At 41.2% G+C, this 24,038-nt stretch overlaps 1 protein-coding gene across 12 annotated transcripts in view; it reads left to right on the top strand.

The window, feature by feature from the left end:
- The window catches only part of LOC137438007 (cytoplasmic dynein 1 intermediate chain 2), a 44,050-nt gene continuing 20,012 nt past the window's right edge, over nucleotides 1–24,038 (top strand). For 4 of the 12 annotated variants that reach the window (XM_078766664.1, XM_068132850.2, XM_068132849.2 and 1 more), the window contains exons 1-5: nucleotides 29–149; nucleotides 9,034–9,238; nucleotides 15,140–15,256; nucleotides 22,415–22,523; nucleotides 23,615–23,708. In XM_078766664.1, the coding sequence (XP_078622790.1) occupies nucleotides 9,200–9,238; nucleotides 15,140–15,256; nucleotides 22,415–22,523; nucleotides 23,615–23,708 (359 nt within the window). In that variant the 5' untranslated portion in view covers nucleotides 29–149; nucleotides 9,034–9,199. Of the gene's footprint in view, nucleotides 150–938; nucleotides 980–9,033; nucleotides 9,239–15,051; nucleotides 15,257–22,414; nucleotides 22,524–23,614; nucleotides 23,709–24,038 lie in introns of all 12 variants that reach the window. The other 8 variants (XM_078766669.1, XM_078766665.1, XM_078766667.1 and 5 more) reach the window with 7 other exon arrangements.

Below are 24,038 nucleotides of genomic sequence, written 5' to 3'. Positions count from 1 at the left end.
GAAGAAAAGCAAAACTAAAGCGAGTGCTGACGTCACGTGGGAGAGGGTGGCAGGGCGGCGGCTCTTTGGGCTGTTTGGGGGTCAACTTTAACGGTCTATGAAAAGACCTATCCAGAGTCGAAGTTGATTGCAGAAGGTTCCGAGAGTAGGTGAGCAGGTAGACGAATGAACCGGCATGAAAGTGCTGTTGATTTCCACGTATGTAGCTTGATCGTGACGAGGCCTTGGATTTGTTTAATATGGCATTAACTTAAGATTTAAGGAAGGGGGTCTTGACACCAAGGGTGCACGCTTTTAGGACCGTGGTTGCGCTAATGAGTTAATATTGAACTCTTGTGTTTGTGTGGTTAACTGGAAGCACATTTACAATACGCGATGTGACGTAGCTTTGGTAACACTTACACTGGGCTCAACTCTAAAGTAAATGGGTTAAACTCCTTCATGAGTTGGGTTCAGGTGGTTATGTAGTCTATTGTTGAGTATGTTTATTATTGGATCACAGAGTAGAGAAGTGCAGGTAAACAAATAACTTCATAAGGACATGTGGGGCTACTTTAAATATGATGGAAATGTAAATAAACCTAACTTTAAGTTGCTTTATGCTCGAGGAGCTACTTTATTTCAATTCAATGTTATATTTTGAAAATGAATCAGGAAACAAACCTGCAGTTTAGCAGTACATTTGCTCTGAATTCGTGCCGATCGCGCATGCGCAGAGGAGCCACATAACTTTTAAGCGGTGAAGCCGCATCAATATTTGGCAATGTCTATCTGTCTGGGCAGTCCATCCGTTCAACAGAAATGAAGAAGAACCTTTCTAACTCACCGTGTTTAATTCAAGGGTTCGAAAGGATAATTTTAATGGGTTTTGTTCGTTTCTAGGCTTTGCCTATTTCGTCTTACGATAATTCACCAAATGTCTGTCTGTCCGTTCCCAGGTACCGCAAAAACGGCTGAACCAATCACAACGATATTTTGGGTGGGTAATCCTGGGACCCCCTGGAGTAAAATAGGCTATATTGTTTTTCCAATTTTCCAGTTTTTCCAAACGATGGAATAATATTTACCGATATGAACAGTGATGTGGCTTTTATTGAAACTCTACAAATACTGTTTAGATTTTGATGACTTATGAACCTGCTGCGAATGTGGATGTGGACAGATTACAGCAATGAACTGGTTTGATAATATCCCAATACAACCGTCATTTAAAACAGTATTTTGTTAAAGTATCAATTGATGATTGGAATTAAGTGAATACAATTACGATTTTGAATTCGTAATTGTGTTCACCCAACCATACGGAACTTCACATCAGGATTTAAATATTTGTTTATGTCATGAATGTTGTTAAAAGTTTATTTTTTTTATATTAATGCTATTTAATTTGTGATTGGATGAAAAATCCAAAAATTATGCTGTTTGGAATGAAAAAAGAGATATCGAGTTCAAGTGAATGATGAAATGCCATGACGGTTCCTACTTTCTAAACGTGAAATTCGTGGATCGTCATATGCAGATTCGCCATTGACTGGGTATGGAACAAACGTACCCGTTTATTTGCGAACGGGTACGTTTTTCATGGAAGTCCTTCACGAACTTGCTGTCCATGTCTGACGTGCGACTGAAGGTGCTACAGGAATGTGGAATTTATTGGTTTCATGCTTTAGCATTCACCGTTTCTGCATTGTCTGGTTGTTTGCTTCTGGCCTCCCACCCGTGCGAAGAACGGGCACCTCGCTAGTATTAAAAATGCCAAAATGAACCGCTTCCTCCGGGCACTGGTGCAAAAAATTTTTTTACTCTTGTCTGCCTGCCCGGCAGTCAAACAAAATTTTAAATCATTCCAGACAGAAAACTTACCGTTCTAAAAGACATCATAAAGGACACAAACAACAGGCACGAATAACGAATGTAATGTGCCAAACAAGGTGGTGTAAACTGTAAAAGACACTGCAGTCAACTTCCTGAATTAATCTTTTCTTACAACTTCTACAATTTTTATTTTATTTTAAATTTAATTATATACTTGAACACTGTAGGACACCACTTACGTACTTAACACTTTTGTTACGTGGTCCCCTCGGTGAATACCTGGTCTCGGTGACCCCCGGACCGTGAGAGGAACTCCGCCAGCAAGCTGTATTATATAGGCGCTTTCGCCACGCAATCCATAGGAATTTCACCCAGGAGACAACTGATTTTCAAGGATATATTTCCAATGGTAATGATACCATACAATTTCAATGACACAACCACGGAGATTTTCCCCGAGCAATCAACAATACACAACCATCAACAATATTTCAATGACACAACCAATTCCCTATGAGTAAGATGGCCATCTTATATATGTGTGTCCCGGTGAGTACTCACACCCCCTTTCGGTCTCTGCTCCTCACAATGTCTCTGGGCCCCTCCTGACCAAGATACTGGTCGGCGTCTCCGCACTCGGGCGGTTGAACGAACCCCGGGTGGACGTTTCTCCACCGGGCAGGTATCGTACCAGGCACCGTGGCTGCAGCCCCTCGTGGCCACGGGGAGCGGGTACGGTAGAGCAAGCCAAACCCCACGCCGCTTGCAAGGCGCGTTAGGCCCCAACGTGCGACCCGCACGCGTCTGTTTAGACGGTGCCGCGAACGATACCAGACGCGGGGTCGATGCACGGCCCCACGTCAACTTGACGTCTCCACCGGGCAGGTACACGTCCCGGTGATTCCTCTCGCCAGACCGGCTTCGGAACGCCGCTTTTCCACGCAGCGCAAGGTCGATCCCACCTTTTGGTCGGAGCGGGGCGAGGAAGAATAATACTCGTCCTTTTTTCCTCGTGTCTTTTTCTCTTCCGTTTCCGGTCACTTCCGTTTCCGGCCACTCCCTCAGAAGGGCTCCTGACCCTCCAACCACAACAACTACACAACAACTTAATATACTACACACGGATAAGCAAAGACCTGAATGGTAATTCACATACATTCACATAAATATGTAACACTTTCAAAAACCTACAGTTTTGCAATACTTGCACATGTTAAATAAAGTGGTGTATAAGACACAATCAACAGGGCTAAACTTCCGGAATTTTTATACGATCTTTAAAATCGTTATTTTATTTCCCTCCATCAAAGGCACTAAACTTCCAGAATTTTTATACGATCTTTAAAATCGTTATTTTATTTCCCTCCATCAAAGGCACTAAACTTCCAGAATTTTTTTATACGAAAACCTCCAGAATTTTTTCTATGATCTTTAAAATCGTTATTTTATTTCCCTGCATCAAAGGCACTAAGCTTCCAGAATTTTTTATATGACCTTCAAAATCATTATTTTATTTCAAGTGAATCAGAGTGCGCTAGTACTCTATATGTAGGGATAGCACGGAAGAAAATATCGGTCCCATCCACAACATGCAAAACTAAAGTTGGAGTATCTTCTTTAAAAAGTCGCTTAGGCTACATAAGAGAGCCTACCTGGTCTGTTCAGCTGATTCTCGAGGCAGGGATCCCTTTTAAGTATTCCAGACCATGGCAAAAGCAAAAGAAAACAGACCGAAAGTATAACGAGGGCAAAGCCGGGCTTGTTTGATACTTTAGTTGAAGATAGACGTAATGACGTAGCGTGACACAAAACTGCCGCTACCTTAATATATAGAAGATATATTTTAACCTTGAGTAACTTTGCAGTCACTTCAAAGGGATTAGTGTTACGATTACATTCATTATAATATTAACGTTACATTATCATTATTACCCTGGTGTTGGGCTAGTGGCTAGGGTGTCAGCTTAGGGTCCTAGGATCCTGGGTTCGAATCCCGGTCGATCGCTGAATTAACGCCAGGGGGGTTGACTCAGCCTGTCATCCTTCCGAGGTCGGCTAATTGAGGACCAGTTCACTGGTAATTCCCTGCTTGTCGTTAAAGGTGGCAAAAAGGGTCGGCGTCAGGAAGGGCATCCGGCCGTAAAACATTGCTTCAAAAAGGGGACCGAAAAACAACAACAACCACGGTTCCCGAAAAAGGCCAACCCCCGCTTGCGGGGAAAAATGGCCTCTAAAGGTGGTAAAGGTGGTTATTATCATTATTACGAAAATGATATTCTATAAATAAAAAAACGAGGCTAATTCCTTACTTCCACGGTTACACCGCTTATCATTGATTCATGAACCATACACCGCTTCAATCCAATAACTTTCTATTCACGACATTGGGATTAAAGTGTTGTGGTTATATTTACTATATTATTATAACGAAAACGATACTACTGAAACGAAACACTACTGTAATAATAAACCTGGGATTAATTTGTCCGAAGTGGTCCGAAGGTGAGGCATGAAGCCTAAGGCCTATGTGTACTGGGTCGTTTGAAGACCCTTAACACCTATGTTTCAATATTTGATGGTCATTTTAACAATCGGTTTGTTTGTGTTTCACACAATGAAAACCGTAAAGGTAGAGCATGGCAATTGTGATATATGACAGGTTCGACGATATGTTCGGCATGAACAAAATTGGAATCAAAATGGTGGTGTGCAGAGTCAGTCGCCGTACCACCGTAATGACATCAGACATAATCACATCACCCTGTCATGTGACGATATCCTCAGCTGTGATTGGTATACGTTTGAGGGGACATATGGACGGACAAGCACTGTTCTCGACAGCTTTGCCCTATGGGCTATGCCGTAAAAGGCAAAAAACTGAGATCGGTCAACAACGGAAAATCATCTTCTGTTCGTAATAATAAAAATGATCATTTTCAGACGGCTGCCTTCAGATATTTCTGAGCTGCCTCTTTCAATGCCGATCTCTCTGGTACCATCCGACAGCGTTTTACGTATTAATTACAATGTCAGATCGTCTATAAAGTAGGTACAGTACCATTGCACGTCGACAAAGTTTGTACTACAACATTTGGAAATCGGTAGTAGAACATCGATATATATTTCTCAAAAAAGTAAAGAAACAAATAATAAAAACATTTTCAAAATGCAAAAGGATGTAGGGAGGTTACTCCAAAAAAGTATGTAATCAATGTAGGAATGATCACAAGAAATTATCATGTGAAACCATCCCTACATCTTTCCGTGAGTAATGGTTATACCTCAAAAAGACAAAGTTATACTGAACACACACACTCACACACACACACACAATCATTTGTTGTGATCATCCCTACAGGATATTGCATTTGAGTCCGTTTGTTTGTGTCTGTCTGTTTGTTTGTTTGCTTTTCCACACAGAATAAATATGATTTACTCTGCAACCATTGGTCTGATTGAAAGGAATTTTTCACCATAGGTGCAACTCCACTTTTAGAATTTTAAAATGATAATTATGAAGTCATGGGTCACGTGGTATGGCCGCCATCTTGGAAAAACCGAAAAAAATTGCACCTCTATCTCCGAAAGCGCTGCATGGAAAAAATTTAAACATGGCTCATTGTAAAGAACTCTCCATGTGGAACACAACAACAACATGCATTTTAAAGGCCATTTTCCCTGCTAGAGCGGGGGGTTAGCCTTGCGGTCCCCATGACAATCTTCTCCATTTTGCCCTATTTTCTGCATCTCTCCTTGCTAACCCCCTTGCCCGCATTTCTTCTTCCACCATCTTTAGCCAAGTCTTTCTCGGTCTTACCCGTCCTCTACTTCCTTCTACATTCATTTCCATCACTCTTCTCAACCAGTCACTTTCATCCTTCCTCAACACATGACCAAACCATCTCAACCTGTTCCTCTTCACAGCATCAATCACAGGCTCTATTCCCATCATCTTTCGCAATTCATCATTTGTCTTCCTCTCTCTCAACGATACTCCGCACATCCGTCGAACTATTCGCATTTCCACCCTTTCCAACCTTCGTTGCTGCTCTACGTTCATTACCCATGTCTCGCTCCCATAAATCATAACACTTCTCACACATGCAGCATACACCTTTCCCTTCAGCTTCAACGACACTCTCCTCATCATCAGCACGCCACTCAATTCCCGAAACTTCTTCCATGCACATCTCACTCGAGCAACCGTTGCCGAGTCTGATTATCATGTGGAATAACATATGTTAATGATGTCATAGGTGCCTCCATCATGACGTCATAATTCGACGAGTACAAAACCTCATCCAATCAAGATGAAATTTCTTGAGCATCATCTAGAGATAAATTGGTGGAGGGGAAAAAGATGACGTCATAGGTCACGTGGTTCGGCCGCCATATTTGTTTTACCATACTACAAAAGCCTTAAAAACCACTGAAAACACATCCTGGCGAGGGTCTGCAATCTGATTGCTCTTTCTTGTTATATATTTGAACACTGTGTGAGGTAATGTGTTCTCTGAACTCTAATTGTTGTTTTTTTTTCGTTTTTTTTCTTTTTGTATACATAATCGAGGCTCTTGAAAGAGCTAACATTTATCACACAAACAAATTAAACAGACAAACAACCAAAGTATATAAAAAAGGGGAGCGGTAGACAAGATGGGGAGAGAAGGGGAAGCACATAAACACAACATTTGTGAGGGACATCGGGAATGTGTGGGGGGGGAGGCGGCGTGGGAAGGGGAGAGAAGAAGGTGGGAGAAGTATAAACACAAGGACACCAAGGACTTCCAGGAAAGAAGTTGGTATTTAAAAAAAGAGGATTTGGGGTGAAATTAGCGTGGGTAGAAAAGATCAAGGTTTTGGATGGGGGAAGATAAGAGATGGTGGTGAACAGCTGTTTATTATTGTTCTTGTACTACAATAACACTGTGCAGTATTGTTTTCAATTTGTGGTCTGGACATAAAATTTTTGATACTCAATGTGGTCATTATCATAACACTGCTCCCTTTGGGTGGTGATCGACGATCACGACCTGTGGATATCTCTCAATGTCTTGCCTCCAGCAAGTGCACATTTGCTGGATTATTAATTTACACATATTGTATTTGTAAGGAAAGTAATTATTAACATTGTTTTACCATTTTCGACGTGAATGGCAAATGTATTCTTGTTAAAAGCAGTCAAATCCAGCAATGAGGTTATTTTTTAATGGTGAAATAACCCTCGGATTATTGTGGATAATTAAACAGTGCTGTCAGGCTAACCCGATCGTATGCACACCTCGCCTCTCAGCTGCCTTGCCTTGGTTTATATCTGGGCCCAGCTATAAACTCACCACAGGGTTCCGACCTCCCATGCAGGGTGAGGCATCAGTCCATTGGCAGGACGTTAATTAAGCTGGGTGTCCTGTCTGCTACTATTAGTTAATAGAAGAAAAAAAAATCCGACAATGTGTCTTGCGAAGACTAGTTAAGTTGTTGCCAGCACCCTGACTGAACAACTGATCAATTCCTCCCCAAATCGCCTTCAGTCAAATGTCAGGCCCAGCCTGTTAGTTGATGAAAGGCATCATGAGCCAAGGCTCAGATAAGAACTCGAAACGGGCCCTGCTATGTCTAGACAATCAGCTATTGCACCTGTTTACACACAGGTGTTAGGCAAAGGTACATAGCGTGCGCTGCACTGCCGTAATGTTATAGGTCTGTGATGAGAATTTCAAATGAGGTGCAAGGTTTTATTTATTCAACAGTATGTCATTCCTGATAGGTGCAACTATGTTGTTGGAATCCTAAATGGTCTTGATTGCTCTTCTGACCAGGAAAATGTATTATGGTATCTGTTTTTCGTTTCCCCGGGTTAGGAGACATCAGAGGGATACTTTAAGGAGGCAGAAACTTTCTCGCAAGACACAGTCTGGTCATGTATGGTATCATCAACATACTTGGTTCTTGGTCAGACCAAACCTGGAATCTTGAAGATACACTACATGACCAAAAGTATGTGGACACCCGAACATCACACATCTCATTCCAAAATCATGGGCATTAATATGGAGTTGCCCCCCCCCCCCCCCCCTTTGACGCTATAACAGCCTCCACTCTTCTGGGAAGGCTTTCCACTAGATGTTGGAACATTGCTGCAGGGATTTGCTTCCATTCAGCCACCAGAGCATTAGTGAGGTCGGGCACTGATGTTGGGCGATTATGCCTGGCTCACAGTTGGCGTTCCAATTCATCCCAAAGGTGTTCGATGGGGCTGAGGTCAGGGCTCTGTGCAGGCCAGTCAAGTTCTTCCACACTGATCTCGACACACCATTTCTGTATGGACTTTGCTTTGTGCATGGGGGAATTGTCATGCTGAAACAGGAAAGGGCCTCCCCAAACTGTTGCCACAAAGTTGGAAGCACACAATCGTCTAGAATGTCATTGTATGCTGTAGCGTTAAGATTTCCCTTCACTGGAACTAAGGGGCCTAGCCTGAACCACGAAAAACAGCCCCAGACCATTATTCCTCCTCCATCAAACTTTACAGTTGGCACTATGCATTCGGGCAGGTAGCATTCTCCTGGCATCCACCAAACCCAGATTCGTCCGTCGGACTGCCAGATGGTGAAGCGTGATTCATCACTCCAGAAAACGCATTTCCACTGCTCCAGCAGAGTCCAATGGCGGCAAGCTTTACACCACTCCAGCCAACGCTTGGCATTGCGCATGGTGATCTTAGGCTTGTGTGTAGCTGCTCAGCCATGGAAACCTATTTCATGAAGTTCCCGACAAACAGTTGTTGTGCTGATGCTGCTTCCAGAGGCAGTTTGGAACTCGTGTTGCGGACCAGTCACTTCCGCCTTTGTTGTTATTATATACTTGTAGGATTTTTAGTTTCAGGTAATATTGTTGTTAAGATTTTTGTGTGAAATGCAGATGACTTTAGTGAAAGGTAAAAATAAATGTTTGTGAAGGAAAAAGGAAAATGCGGCAAGGGAACCGGAAGTGGAGAGAGATTGAGATCGGCAGAGAGAGGAGGAGAGAGCCAGCTGTGCGTTGCATTGAGGCTGCGAGCGGACTTTATTGATATTGGTCACGAATGAGTTAAGGCTTCCCATGAAAGGGATTGCCCGCGACATTGTCCTATGTTGCGATTGCAATTAAACCTGCGTCTCAGGTTTTATTACCAAGCGTGAGTTATTGTTGGAGAAAAATCAAATACTTCCATTACAGGCTGATATGCCATTTTTTCCTCGAAGAGACTGGCCGCTTGGTGCATCTTGTTTTGTCGTTGGGATTTCCATATCGACCTCACTCGGCTCAATTCCCATATCGACCTCTCACCTCGTAACTCCTCGTCCGCCGCCGTGCCGATGCCTGCCTGTTCTCATCGTTCTGCATGCCTTCAACCAGTGTGGGGATTAATGCACGGACTTTGGTGAATGTTACATTCCACTCACGTTTGGCGTATCGTGAGTTTATTGCTTTGAGAGCATTGGGGGAATAATGGTACCATCACATGTATTCTTTGTTTGATGCAAGTGACATTTTCATTGTACTTTCTTTAATAGTGTTTTTATTGTGTATGTGAGAGTTCTTAATAGTTACTTGTTTTGTTCTACAATTGCATTGGTGTGGTTTTACCATGGTTTATTAGAACACGCAGAATAACAAATCTTTCTGCCGCGTTCCCTCTCGAGACTGAGGTGCACCGTAACCGGGGTTCGGGGAGGAACATGTAACACTCGGTAGTGTGTTAGGGTGCATCAAACGCCCAACTATTTTTAAAAAGATGTTGGATTGATCTGTCCCAAATTTTATTTTGTTCCAATCATAAAATAAAGTTGCTATGCAAAATTTGGTAAGGTTTGGACATCATCTTCTGGGTCCACCTCACCATTTCATATTTTGAGTCGGTGGTATCAGAGTTGGAAATTTGACACGCAGCTGTTTTGAGGCCCATAAATAAAAATGAAAGGATTGACTGATTGCTACATATAATAACTCTTTGTAAAGGTATTATTGTGCTCTGTAGCAATATATCATCATCATAGGGATAGGGATACAATTCATTTATATACAAATAGTCAAAATAATGATTTTTTTCAAAATATGGATATAAAGCTAAATGAAGAGTATTTTTAAAATATAATATATAAATTAAAGAATATCCTGAATGTTGTAGTCATCTTGTCTTTACAGAGATCTTTTAACTAGACAAGATGATTAAAACAATTATTAGGCTATACTCTAATAAAATTGGATAATTGATTTATTTGTTGTACATAATTATGAAATGACATTATTGTTACTAATACTACCTTTTTCTTTCAGATAAAACAATGGATGGCACAGTAAAGAAAGCATCTGTTGCAACAAGAGTCCACCAAGGTGTTTGGTCTTGGAAGTGCCATAACTGAACAAGATTCCCAGATCAATGGCACCAGACTTCCAACTTGTTTACAAGTACTACGTTGTTTCATGTGGCACACGGAAGATGGCAAACTTGAACGACGCTCTCGGTGGGAATCAGCAAAGCTTGTACTGCAGAAAGTCACACCATTTTATGGCAGGCTAATATTCCTATCATCTCTGAACGCAAGGCTATTGAGAAAATTATCAAACTTGCAGATGATAATTCCAAGCTTAGATCAATCCCTATCAACCGAAGAACAACTCCAGCAAGCATCACAAAGGTGAATCAAATGGAGATGAAATTTATGGAGACATTTCCCTTGTGGCCCAATGATGCTAGTTCTCACATCAAGAATCCTGAAGACTTAGCATTCCTGGAATCTATGAAGACAGATCGCTGTGCAACATTTGGCTGCCAAGATAAACTGTTGGCAGATAAGATGCAGCGTAAAGTGAACCGCGAGGAAAAAGAATCAGAGAGGCGAGCAAGTATGGAGCTGGAGTTCAACATAAATACTACAACCACTGTGTATAATATTAGTGACAGTGATGAAGAAGTAACTCTTGGACCTTCAACAAGCACACCAACAACCTCAAGAAGTCATCATCGTTTAGTTAGACCTGGCACATCAGTTTTCATTCCACATGACTTCCTGAAGAGGCCCAGTCTTGTTTCACTGGCAACAAGGATGAAGATGACACCAACCCAACAGGCTGCTTTCACAGAAGCTCTTATTGAAGAAACAGGAGGGGATGTAGCGAAGGTGTCAACATCATATGCTACAGCAGATAAATCAAGACGCAAAATTGGACAGCATATTGCTACTACCTGTAAGGACAAATGGATACCTCCGAAGCTTGCTACGTTGCACTGGGACTCAAAGCTGCTTCCATGCTTAACTAACCAAAACACTTTTGAAGAACGCCTGGCTGTGCTTTTGGGTTCTCAAACTGATATGAAGCTGCTGGGTGTTCCATCCTACAAGCCTGGAACAGACCGTAAATCTGGAGATATAATTGCTCAGCTGACTAATAACCTACTTGAATCATGGAACTGCCAAGAGAATGTTGTCAACTTGACATTTGACACAACTGCATCTAACACCGGCCACATCAGTGCAGCTTGTGTAACAATTCAACAACGGCTTAACAAAGCTCTTCTGTGGTCAGGCTGCAGACACCACATTGGTGAAGTCATTCTTACGCACATTTTTACTGATCTTAAAGTTGAAGCATCTAAGTCACCAGATATCTTCCTCTTCTCAAGGTTTCACAAGAACTTTGAAATGTTTCCACACACATTCAATGAACCACTTTCACGATTTGATCCATCTCAACTAAATGAAGCAGCAACAAGTTTGACAAGTGACTGGCAAAATAATGTTCTCAGACTCTGTCACACCGAGGAATCTCTAAGACGTGATGATTATTTGGAATTTGTTGATCTGTGTACTGTATTCCTTGATGGTGAAGTAGCTGAACATCAAATAACCTTCAAGCGTCCTGGTGCACTGCATAAAGCCAGATGGATGGTGAAGCTCCTCTACTCAATCAAATTATGTCTCTTCGAAAAACAAATCGCTGATCTTCCAGCAGGTACAATTACCACAGAAAAACAAGTGCCAAAGATCAGAGAATTTGTCACGTTTGTCACTCTAGTATGCAGCTCCTGGTGGATGACATGTACCTCTGTCACCGATGCCCCATGGAATGACCTGCAGCTCATCTCCAAACTGAAACAGTATGAAGCTGTCAATGCTGGAATCTCAAGAAGTGCCCTGAAAGCCTTCAAACGACATCTCTGGTACCTCACAGAAGAGATGGTTCCACTTGCCCTCTTCAGCTCAGTTGTTCCTCATGACCATCGTCGTGCTCTGGCAGACAGACTTCTGGAGGTTCAGCCAGATTTTCCAGTAACCAACCCACAAGGACGGTTTGGTACTGGGTTTGGAAAGCCCAGATTTCCTGATGACTTGACTGAGAAGACCACTCTGGCTGATTTTGTTGGACCAGATTCATGGTACCTATTTCATCATCTGAAGCTTGACTGGGCATTTCTAGTTACCGATGTTCAAGAATGGACTAACTCTGCAGCCTACCAGACATCATGGACTAATGTTGAAGCCTTGAATGTGGTGAATGACTCTGCAGAAAGGGGAGTTAAGTTTAGCTCTGACTTCCTTTCAGCAGCCAGAAGTGAAGACCACTACCAAAATGTGCTACAAGTTGTTGAGCACAACCGCAAGGAGAAACCGAATCTTCGAAAGCGAGCAGCTCAAGACTAAACTGTCAGAAATATCCATGAAAACTACAGTATCTTTGTTTTGTTTCTATTTTCATGTTCATCCATAGTCAGATGTACTCGTATTAAGATGATAAATGCTAAGATTGTGTATATATGATTCTACTGTAATAAAAATTATATCATTCTGGTATCTATAATACATATGATTATACCAATAAAATCATGATTTTGACTATTTGTGTATAAGTGAATTATATCCCTATCCCTATGATGATTATATATTGCTACAGAGCACAATAATACCTTTCCAAAGAGCTATTGTATGTAGCAATCGGTCAATCCTTTCATTTTTATTTATGGGCCTCAAAACAGCTGCGTGTCAAATTTCTGACTCTGATACTACCGACTCAAAATCTAATTTGCTGAGGCGGACCCAGAAGATGATATCAAAACCTTACCAAATTTTGCATAGGAACTTTATTTTATGACTGGAACAAAATAAAATTGGGGACAGATTGTTTTCTTTACATAGGGGCGTTTGATGCACCCTAGTGAGTGTTGCAACTGAGGACAGACGATTTTACGTGCTATGCCCTTCAGCACACGGCGGTCTCGTTCTGTGAGCTTGTGTAGCCTACCACTTCGCGGTGGAGCTGTTGTTGCTCCTAGATGTTTCCACTTCACAATAACAGCACTTACAGTTGACCGGGGCAGCTCTAGCAAGGCAGAAATTTGATGAACTGACTTGTTGGAAAGGTGGCATCCTATGATGGTGCCACTTTGAAAGTCACTGAGCTCTTCAGTACGGCCCATTCCACTGCCAATGTTTGTCTATGGAGATTGCATGGCTGTGTGCTTGATTATATATATCTGCCAGCAATGGGTGTGGCTGAAATAGCTGAATCCACTAATTAGAAGGGTGTCCGCATACTTTTGGTCATGTAGTGTAGCCTGTGGGTGTGTGTTTGTGCTGGTCTGTATTTCAAAGTACGTTTCCTTTAATGACCTCTCATTACTTCCCCCATTTGCGATGGACAGAAGTTTTGTTTTCACTACTGTGTGTTTGGTTGTTTGTTTTGTGTGCAGGGTATCTAAAAAAGTTGTTTGGATTCGGATGACATTTGGTGGACAGGTTGGTTGTGATAAAGACAAATCAATACGGTTTTGTGACGAACCGAACACCGATCCGGATACGAGAAATTTTTATTACCCTGCGCTCGCGAAGCGAAAGTGAGGGTTAGGCATTCGGTTGCGTCCGTACGTGTGGCGTACGTACGTGTCTTCATTTTAAAATTTCATTTTCTCGGCAGCCGTTGGTCTGATTGACACGAAACGTTACCTACCATCGGAGTGCCTCCGCCTGTATAATTTTTTATTCATAATTATGACGTCAAGTCAAGTGGTACGGAAGCCATCTTGGAAAACCCGAAAAAAAGGTTGTACCTCTATATCTCCGAATCCGCTCCATGGAAAGAATGAAACATGGCACATTGTAAAGTACTCTGCATTGGGGAATAAGTGTTGTTAACGATGACGTCATTGGTGCCTTAATTATGACGTCATAATTCGAAAGTGAAAACGCTTCGTCTGATCAGTTTGAAATTTATTGAGCGTGATCTAAACAACAATTATATTAGAGAATATAAATTTATGATATCACTCATGTGGGTGGTCTGGTCGCCACATTGGATCAAAGAAAAAAATCCCTTCAAAATCAGAATAGTTAGCTTGCACCAAATTGACTGCGCAGGGTAAGTATTCTTTGAAAACCATCTTGTTTTTTAGTGATTCTTTGCCATTGAGAGTTAGTGCTTAAAAACTATACATAGCATGATATCTCAAAAAACTGTGGACGGATTATGACCAAACTCGGTGGTCGGGTTGGCTAGGTGACAAGAACAATCAGATTAGATTTTGGTTCAGGCCCGGATCCAGATCTGGCCCATCAGTGGGATACAACACGTAAACTAAGCCTGGTGGAAGTTTGTGCTGTACCGAGTGCCATGCGAGTTCCAATTGATATCGCACGGTTAAAAAGTTAACGTAATCACTAGTGGCCATCTCCCTCCTGAACCCACTCCCAAATTTTCAATCACTTGAGGTGTATATTAATACAAGCTTTTACTGCAGATCCATTCCAGTTGTAATTTCTCTACTACTTTTGGAAATTAGCATTTTGATTTTCCTTTGCTGTGTTTTATTTATTAAAATGTAAGTAGGTACAGGCTCTCTACACTCGAATTGGTCGGACTGTACACCACACTTGCTTTATTACACCGTCACTTTACAGGCCTGTGTATTTATAACGCTGGATTACTGTGTGATATTCTGCTAAAGGTTAGTTACTCAGCAATGTGATGCACGGGTCAATGAAACCTTCATTATAACGAGACAACAAACAACAACATGCATTTTAAAGGCCATTTTCCCTGCTCGAGCGGGGGTTAGCCTTGAGGTCCCCGTGACAATCTTCTCCATTTTGCCATATTTTCTGCATTATAACGAGACAATTTGCAGTTGTTCCTGTTCAAACATTGCTCTCCACTGGTCTCACAGTAGATGACTTTGGGTCTCCGATTCTAATGGTGCAGTTTGGTGTGTGTGTGTGTGTGTGTGTGTGTGTGTGTGTGTGTGTGTGTGTGTGTGTGTGTGTGTGTGTGTGTGTGTGTGTGCGTGCAGCGTGGAACAATGTCGGACAAGCACGAGTTGAAAGCAGAGCTCGAGAGAAAGAAACAACGGCTTGCACAGATCCGGGAGGAGAAGAAGCGCAAAGAGGAAGAGCGCAAAAAGAAAGAGGTGAGGTTAAATATGGTATTTTGGGGTTTTTTTTTTTTTCAGGATGTAAGATTCATGTTGGAGCTGTCTCATGCACCACACGGACATGCAGACAAATACACGAGACAATTCGGGACTGTTCGACCAGCCAAACGCAGCCACTGAGGAAGTGCCGTCACTTCCTGGGACTCTCTGGATACCAGCAACATCATAACTATGGCGATGTCTTTTCTCACCGCTCTCAGTAGGGTATTTCCTCAGGGGGAATTTCCTCCTCCCCGTGGACGTCAACCTATGGAGATTGTCCATGCTCTATCATTTTAAAGTCTAAATGCTGAAGGTCCAGCAAGGAAGCAGTATGTACCGTTAATGAAGTCTTTGGTATGACTCAGCCATAGTTTGAACCACCGACCTTCCAGACATTGAGCAGACGCTCTAACCATTGCAGCACCAAGTCTGTTTTTTTTTTTTTGCTTTGATTTGAGAGAATCTGTTTATTTGTGAAAAAGTCATGATCATGGAAGATCAAATTCATGACAACTTATGTTCTTTCTGTGACTACAACAATTACTTCCCTCTGATTTTTCTCTCATCTTCCTGGTAAAAAAACCCAAAAACCTTTAGAGGCCATTTTTCCCCGCAGAGCAGGGGTTGGCCTTTTTTTGGGCACCATGGTACCCTTTTTGAGGTACCACCGTGGTACCCGTGGTACTTCCTGGCAGTCAAATTATTTTCTTACAATGGCTCTTGCTACAGTCATAATCTGCTTGCATAATGCAAAGCAAACAGTTTGGTTAATTGCGCATCTTCTTTTGATTAGTAGCTTTTGACCTTCAAGGAAGTTGAGTAACACAAATTATCCAATTAAATAAGTGTGCAATTTGATGGTGTGAGACATGCGAACCATGTGATATATTTCACTCTGTGCATGCGTTTGTTTGTCTGTTTGTCTGTCTGTCCGTCCGTCCGTCCGTCTGTCTACAAACGGCAGTTTGAGTGTGGAACAACTTCATTTCAATTGAATGTTGTATTTTGAACACAAATCGGAACACGAACCTGCAGTTTAGCTGTACTTTGGCAAGCTTGTCCCGATCCCACATGTGCAGACAGGATTGAGAATTTTTTTACTCGGTCTGTCTGCCTGGCAGTCAAACAAAATTGAAAACCAACCAGGAAACTTAGTTTTTAAGGACGTCGTACAACAACAACAACAACAACAACGCATTTTAAGGCCATTTTCCCTGCTAGAGTGGGGGTTAGCCTTGCGGTCCCCATGACAATGTTCTCCATTTTGCCCTATTTTCTGCATCTACCCTTACTAACCCCCTTGCCCGCATTTCTTCTTCGACCAACTTTAGCCAAGTCTTTCTCGGTCTTCCCCGTCCTCTACTTCCATCTACATTCATTCCCATCACTCTTTTCAACCAGTCACTTTCATCCTTCCTCAACACATGACCAAACCATCTCAAACTGTTTCTCTTCACAGCATCCATCACAGGCTCTATTCCCATCATCTTTCGCAATTCATCATTTGTCTTCCTCTCTCTCAACGATGCTCCACACATCCACCGAACCATTCGCATTTCCACCCTTTCCAGCCTTCGTTGCTGCTCTTCGTTCATTACCCATGTCTCACTCCCATAAATCATAACACTTCTCACACATGCAGCATACACCTTTCCCTTCAGCTTCAATGACACTGTCAGGATTCCCTCTTCCACCTTTTTAAGGACGTCATGAAGGACATAAACCACAGAACTAATGGAACAGAACCACCATTCACAGAGAACTAATGGAATGTGTTAAATAAGGTGGTGTATAAATTATATTTATTCTACAACCTTTAAAATTGTTATATAATTCAATTGAATTATACACACTAGAATATAGGACCCGTCACTTTGCTGGCGGAAATACCAATCTTTGCTGCGATGGCTAATCTATGGGGGAAGCAAAAAAAAGGATTCCTGGGAGATCCTGCTCTCTGTGCAGGGATAACCAACATCACATGTTGGCATTTGCAGTTTTGACAGCGTGTCCCTGTAACCATTATATATATGTATATATATATGTATGTATATATATATGTGTATGTATATATATATGTATGTATATATATATGTATGTATATATATATATGTATGTATATATATATGTATGTATATATATATGTATGTATATATATATGTATGTATATATATATATATATATATATATATATATATGTATGTATATATATATGTATGTATATATATATGTATGTATATATATATGTATGTATATATATATGTATGTATATATATATGTATGTATATATATATGTATGTATATATATATGTATGTATATATATATATGTATGTATATATATATGTATGTATATATATATGTATGTATATATGTATGTATATGTATATATATATATATGTATATATGTATGTATATATATGTATATATGTATGTATATATATATATATATATGTATATATATATATATGTATGTATATATATATATATGTATATATATATATATGTATATATGTATGTATATATATATATATATATATATATATATATATATATATATATATATGTATATATATATATATATTATATATGTATATATATATATATATATATATGTATATATGTATGTATATATATATATATTATACTGTATATATATATATATATATATATATATATATATATATATATATATATATATATATATATATATATATATATATATATATATATATATATATATATATATATATATACACATATATACATATACACATATATCACAAACACTCCCAGGAGTTACTCGAATCTACCGTAGTTGGATGTATTGAAATCCGTTAATCCGTTCTCAAGTTATAATAACACGCCAAACAAACACAGACAGACACAGCTCCTTTTATAATATAGATGAACACTGTAGAACATAAATCACCTTTCTGACACTTTCAAAACATTTTAACAGTACTTGGACATGTTGCATAAGATGGTGTATAAGGCTATCGGTGGTGCTAAATTTCTGGAATTTTTTAATACAAACTTTAAAATCATTATTTTATTTTCATTTAATTATACACTTGAATGCTGCATGAGGTAAGGTGTTCTATGAGCTCTCTAGTTCACCATGTTTTACAATCGTCCTCAACTGGAATGTTGTTTTTTTTTTGTTTTTTTTGTCTTTGTAGTATAATATTGGGTTCATGGATCAGCTTGTATATGCTGTATTTGTATATACAAGCTGATTATACTATTCTTGCACCTTCTTGCCAGGTGGTGATCATAACTACCAAGTTTGGTGAATTTCTGTGCAACCATTTAGGAGTAGTTTGTGTAATGGAACAGACAGACGGATGGAGCCGATTACAATGTACCTCCATTTTTTTTTCAAAAAGTGTGGGAATAACTACAACACGACAACATGATCATGTGCCACTTAAAATATATATTTTATATATATATATATATATATATATATATATATACACATATATATATATATATACATATTGTTGTGGATATGAGGATTGTGTTTTTTTTATTGTGTTTTTATTATTATTCCTTTATTCTGAGCCCTCCTTGCTCCAGTGTGTATAAAGGTCAAAGGGCGTTCCCGTAGTTAGTTCAATAAAGCATACATGAAGGACACTATAATATCCCTGTTCAGTAGTTTATTTCCTTATTCTGTGTATTAGGTTAAGGCTTTGTCTTCCATTAAAATGACACTCCATTGCACCAAGTGAAATAAGATAGATTCCCTTCATTCTTCATTCCCATTCCCAAAACCTCCATTTCTCCTTTCGTTATGGCCAAGCCTCGATTGCAAATTACATCCCCTCCAAAACCACCATTGAACATGTGCTCGGGTCGGGGAAGAAAGGCGTGCCCGCCCGTCGTCATCAAGGGCGGAGCCAGAGGGTCGCGCGACCAACCAGGGCCGAGGTGAGCACACCGAGGGGCGTGTCCTGAAGGCCGGCGGCTTGATCGCCGGAGGCGTTATAAAAGCGTGCGCGCAAGGTACTGCGTGAGATGATCCAGGAGAACAGAGAGAACCAACTGCGAGAGAACATTAAGGAGATAATCATCCAGGGAAGCACAAAGCCTGTTGTAGTCCTGGCAAAGCACGCGGCGTCCACAGCAGCAGCAGCAGCGGCGGCCACAGCAGCAACAACACTCAACAGCCGCTTGGGGCCTGGACGGCGGTTTTGAGCAGGGCCGCGAAGGAACAGCGGCTGCTAAACGCGCTGCTAAACGCGTGCTGCAGGACCCCCTTGGACTTTCCTCTCCCTCCAGCCATCCACCTCCCGCCAGTCCTATCATCATTCCCCGCGTGAGTCTGTCTTTGTTTGTTCTGTCCTGGGTATTTAATTAAGTTTGTATAAGCTAGGTTGCACTGTGTCTAAAATCTTCTGTAAATTATTTTCTTATCTTTCCTTCTCCTTGGTTATTTTGAGCCTGTATATAGTAGGAATAAATTTACTAGTATTTTCAACCTTTTTTCGTCTTCTTCTTCTTCTTCTTCACATCCGTGTCACTTTTGTCTTTTCCATATTGAATAGCTGTGGCGCGATCCGGCCAACGTTCGGGGATCGGGTTAATCGGGGTAACTGTTAGGCCGCGGTGCCATCCGCTCGGCAAACCAACATCCTTATCCGCGGGCCGTAACAATATATATACACCTTTCAAATAGTTTGTTTTTAAAAAGTAACAATATGGGTCATTATGAGCCCCTTCTTATACGATGTAATTTTGTTAAAATGTTGTTTGTTGTGCATCTGGTATCAAAAGCAAGTTTGACTTGTGCATCATGTATACTTAGTGAGTCATTCTAAAGTTTTTAGACTTTGTGTTGGTGTTGCCTTGCAAATCTTTTGGTGTTTGGAGTGATGCCTTTTTTCCAGGTCGCTTTGAGGCATTAGACACGCCGCCAACAAAGCAACACTCGGAATGACACAAACCTCATTAACTGTGTTACGAAACAGCAATACAGTGGTACAAAATAATACCCGTATTGCTTAGCTTTCCTGTACTCCAGCAGGTCACCATTGTAGACTGCAGTCTTCATGGTCCATGACCTGACTTTGACATTACCAATTCTGTTTTCTTGACCTCTTTTGGACCTCTACCTCATCTGTTGTCCTCTTTTGGGGTTTCTCCAATTCATTTGATATCTTTCCATATGAGCAAGTGGTTCAATATTGTAATATAGGGTCAGATATTCCCCCATCATTTTTCCCCCTCTCGTATATGTGTGCATGTTGTGGACATTTATTTTGACAAAATTTTATATTTATAGTACAAATGAATTATCACATTAATTAAAATGTATTTAAATAAATGACATTATTGGTTCTTGGTTTCCTCTCCCCACCCTCTCCCCCTACCCCACCCACATCGCAAGCACCATCCATTAGCCAGGTGACACCAAAAGGCCAGACATTGCCACCATTTTTTTTTTGCTCCACTTCATTGGCCTCTGGCATACATTTGAAGACTGAACAATGCGTCTTCTACCATTAAATAAAGGAACTGTTTTGAGGAAACAAAGGTACATTTTGATTACAACTCATGCAGAGGAACCGAGGTAATGCATGTTTTTCTCGGAGCGATCCATGGCAATGGTCTACTATACACCGCCCAATGAAGGTGCTTTCTCATAATGCAGATGAAAGAAAATAGTGGTCTTTGAATGAAAAATAAAAACTTTTGGTGTTCGCCCAACTTTTCAAACCATTTCACATGTGCATTTAATTCACATGTTATGATGTGAAGTAAACTAAAACGAAAATTGGCTTGAAAGGGAAATGCTTGTGTACTTGATGAATTAGTCAGGAGGCCATGAAAATTCCAGTGAGGTTTTTTTATTTTTTTTTATTTTTATTAACTTATTTTACAAGTTATAATGTCCATGTACACTTTAAATAATCTATGTCCACGTACACTTTGAAATGTACATGTTCACTTCCATACACTCAACATCCCCTCTGAGTTTATGCGCATTTTAAAAGTTCAAACCGCGTTGAAGACTGAACAAGGTACGTTTTCATTACAAGGAAAATAGTCATGATCAAAATTTTAACTCTTTAATTTAAATAAACTGTTCTGTTGACGTTTTGTATGTACAGTAGGCTGTCCAAATGTACAGGGGTGTTTCAGTTACCAAGCAGCTAGCTGCACTTCACCATAGTTGAAGGTTTAGTTGAAGGTTTCATGAACCCTATCAACGGTTTTGAATTGAGTGCTTAAGCCACTTGAGTTCTCGAGTCACCCCTCCACCTGCTCCCCGCTCACCCCTCCCATCCCCCCTCCTCCTCCTGCCCTCCACTCTCAACGTGCTACTGCACCCTCCTGCTCTCTTCCCTCCTCCCTTTCCCATCCTCTCTCTCCTCTCCTCTCCTCTCTCTCCCCTCCCTCTCTCTCCCCTCCCTCTCTCTCCCCTCCCTCTCTCTCCCCTCCCTCTCTCTCCCCTCCCTCTCTCTCCCCTCCCTCTCTCTCCCCTCCCTTCCCTCTCCCTCCCTCCCCTCCCTTCCCTCTCCCTCCCTCCCCTTACCTCTCTCACCTCCTCTCTCTCTCTCTCTTCTCCTTTCTCTCTCCCCTCCTCCCTCTCTCCTTCTCTCAATATTCCCGTCAGCGAAGCAACCCTGCGTTGCCCGGCCACGCCGGGTGCCTTTGCTAGTTAGCAATAAAATGTAGCTGTTAAGTAATCCACCTCACCTCATCTCATTGTTCAGAAGCTAAACCACCAACCCTTATAGGCTGGCTCGTGCATAGATGGTAGAATGTAAAATTAATCGTGTCGACTGAGATGTCCTAAACTGCTGGCAAATGCATGTGTTTTTGTTTTTTTTCAGTTAAGTTTCAATGCATAGCGTCTCTTCCTTTTCTTTATGGTGTCCAGACGGCTCATGACTCATGAGTTGCATTATTACTGACTGACGTGACTCGTGACTCGTATTCATAGTTTCATTTATTGTTTGCAGTACAGCTGAAAAGCCTGTTCGTTTACGAAGGCTTAATTTGCTCACACGTAATATATCGACCAATGCCACCTCACAGCAGTGGAGAACACTGTATAAAATAGTCAGCTAGGGTGTCTTCAGTGCAAACGAGGGAATATTGTCTTGCACTGCCATTTACCAAAATTGCTATCTGTGCTACAGGTAGAGCAGAAACAAGAGCCCCCACAGGATGAGAGCACCTTGGACAAGAAACGCCGGGAAACGGATGCGCTTCTGCAGAGCTTTGGGATCGCAGCGGAAGCTCCAATTGGTGAGAATACCTTCACCCATACGCTTCTGGTCAAATTTCATTGTGTTGCTTTAGATCTCCTCCCACAACTGTGTCTGTGTGTGTGTGTATACATATATTTATAGATTGTCGATCAGTGGCAAAAACATCTCGATTTAATCAATTTTAAATTCAGGATGTAGCACAACTAAATGTGAAAAAGTCAATGGGTGTGTGTGTCCGATCTGCTTGTATTCAATCCTGGTCTTTAACGATACCACTTGAGGGGTGTGAATAATTTCTGAAGGCACTGGATATGGTTAATTTGACCCTGGTAAACCCTGGATATGAAATTTGACACATGGTAAACATTACAACCCTGGTGTTGGGCTAGCGGCTAGGGTGCCAGCTTAGGATCCTGGGTTCAAATCCCGGTCGATCGCTGAATTAACGCCAGGGGGGTTGACTCAGCCTGTCATCCTTCCGAGGTCGGCTAATTGAGTACCAGTTCACTGGTAATTCCCTGTTTGTCGTAAAAGGCGACAAAAAGGGTTGGCGGCAGGAAGGGCATCCGGCCATAAAACATTGCTTCAAAAAGGGGACCAAAAAAAACAAAAAAACAACCACGGTCCCCGAAAAAGGCCAACCCCCGCTTTGCGGGGAAAAATGGCCTCTAAAGGTGTTTTTTTGTTTTGTTTTTTTATTACTGGATATATATTTGATCATGAAGTGGGAGATGATTTTTTTTGTCATATATTGAGAATAAAAGTGCTTTGCTGCCATTGCTGGATTCCCTCGTCATGGGCTGCCATACTTCTCTTGTCCTGATGTCTGATTTAATGACAAGTCTATGGTTCCCAACCTTTTCTGGTATGCAGACCACCATGTTTGACTATCGTAGTTATTCATACAATTGTCATTTAAGCTCACTTCCTCTTCAACGAACCTGTTTTTTGCCAACGATCTGTTCCTGATGCTTCTGAATCATGAGAGTAGTAGTGTAGAAATCTATCATGTTATCCACTGACATGTATGTTGTACTGACGCTCGTTATTAAAGCAGGAAATGATTGCTGATCATACAGCTTGACTCTGTCCTATCGATTTACTTATAATTATCGATAATTTTCCCAGGTACTCCACAGGACTTGCCAACAGCGAGTAGGGTGTTGAGTACACCAAGTGAAGCTGGCAGCCAGGAGTCCGTTGAGACTGTCTCTGCAGGAAGGTGAGAAACCTTTACTTTACCTGTTGAAGCTTATCTGTGATAAGGTAGAAAAAGCTGTTTTATCATTGTACTAGCAGAAGTACCCGGCATTGCCGGGCGGGGGAGGGGGAAGGGGAGGGGAGGGGAACGGGGGGAGAGCGAGCCCCTTGGTAAAGCGAGCGATTTTTTTTTTCATAGTGTTCATAGCGTTCATAGCGTTTCATAGCGTCATAGCGATTTTTTTTTTCATAGTGTTCATAGCGTTTCATAGCGTCATAGCGATTTTTTTTTTCATAACGTCATAGCGTTCATAGCGTCATAGCGATTTTTTTTGTCATAGCGTCATAGCGT

Source organism: Myxine glutinosa, chromosome 12, assembly GCF_964187855.1.
Source record: "Myxine glutinosa chromosome 12, kmMyxGlut1.1, whole genome shotgun sequence".
Classification (NCBI taxonomy): domain Eukaryota; kingdom Metazoa; phylum Chordata; class Myxini; order Myxiniformes; family Myxinidae; genus Myxine; species Myxine glutinosa.
Note: the sequence above shows the minus strand (reverse complement) of the source record. Positions and strands in the feature narration are given on the sequence as shown.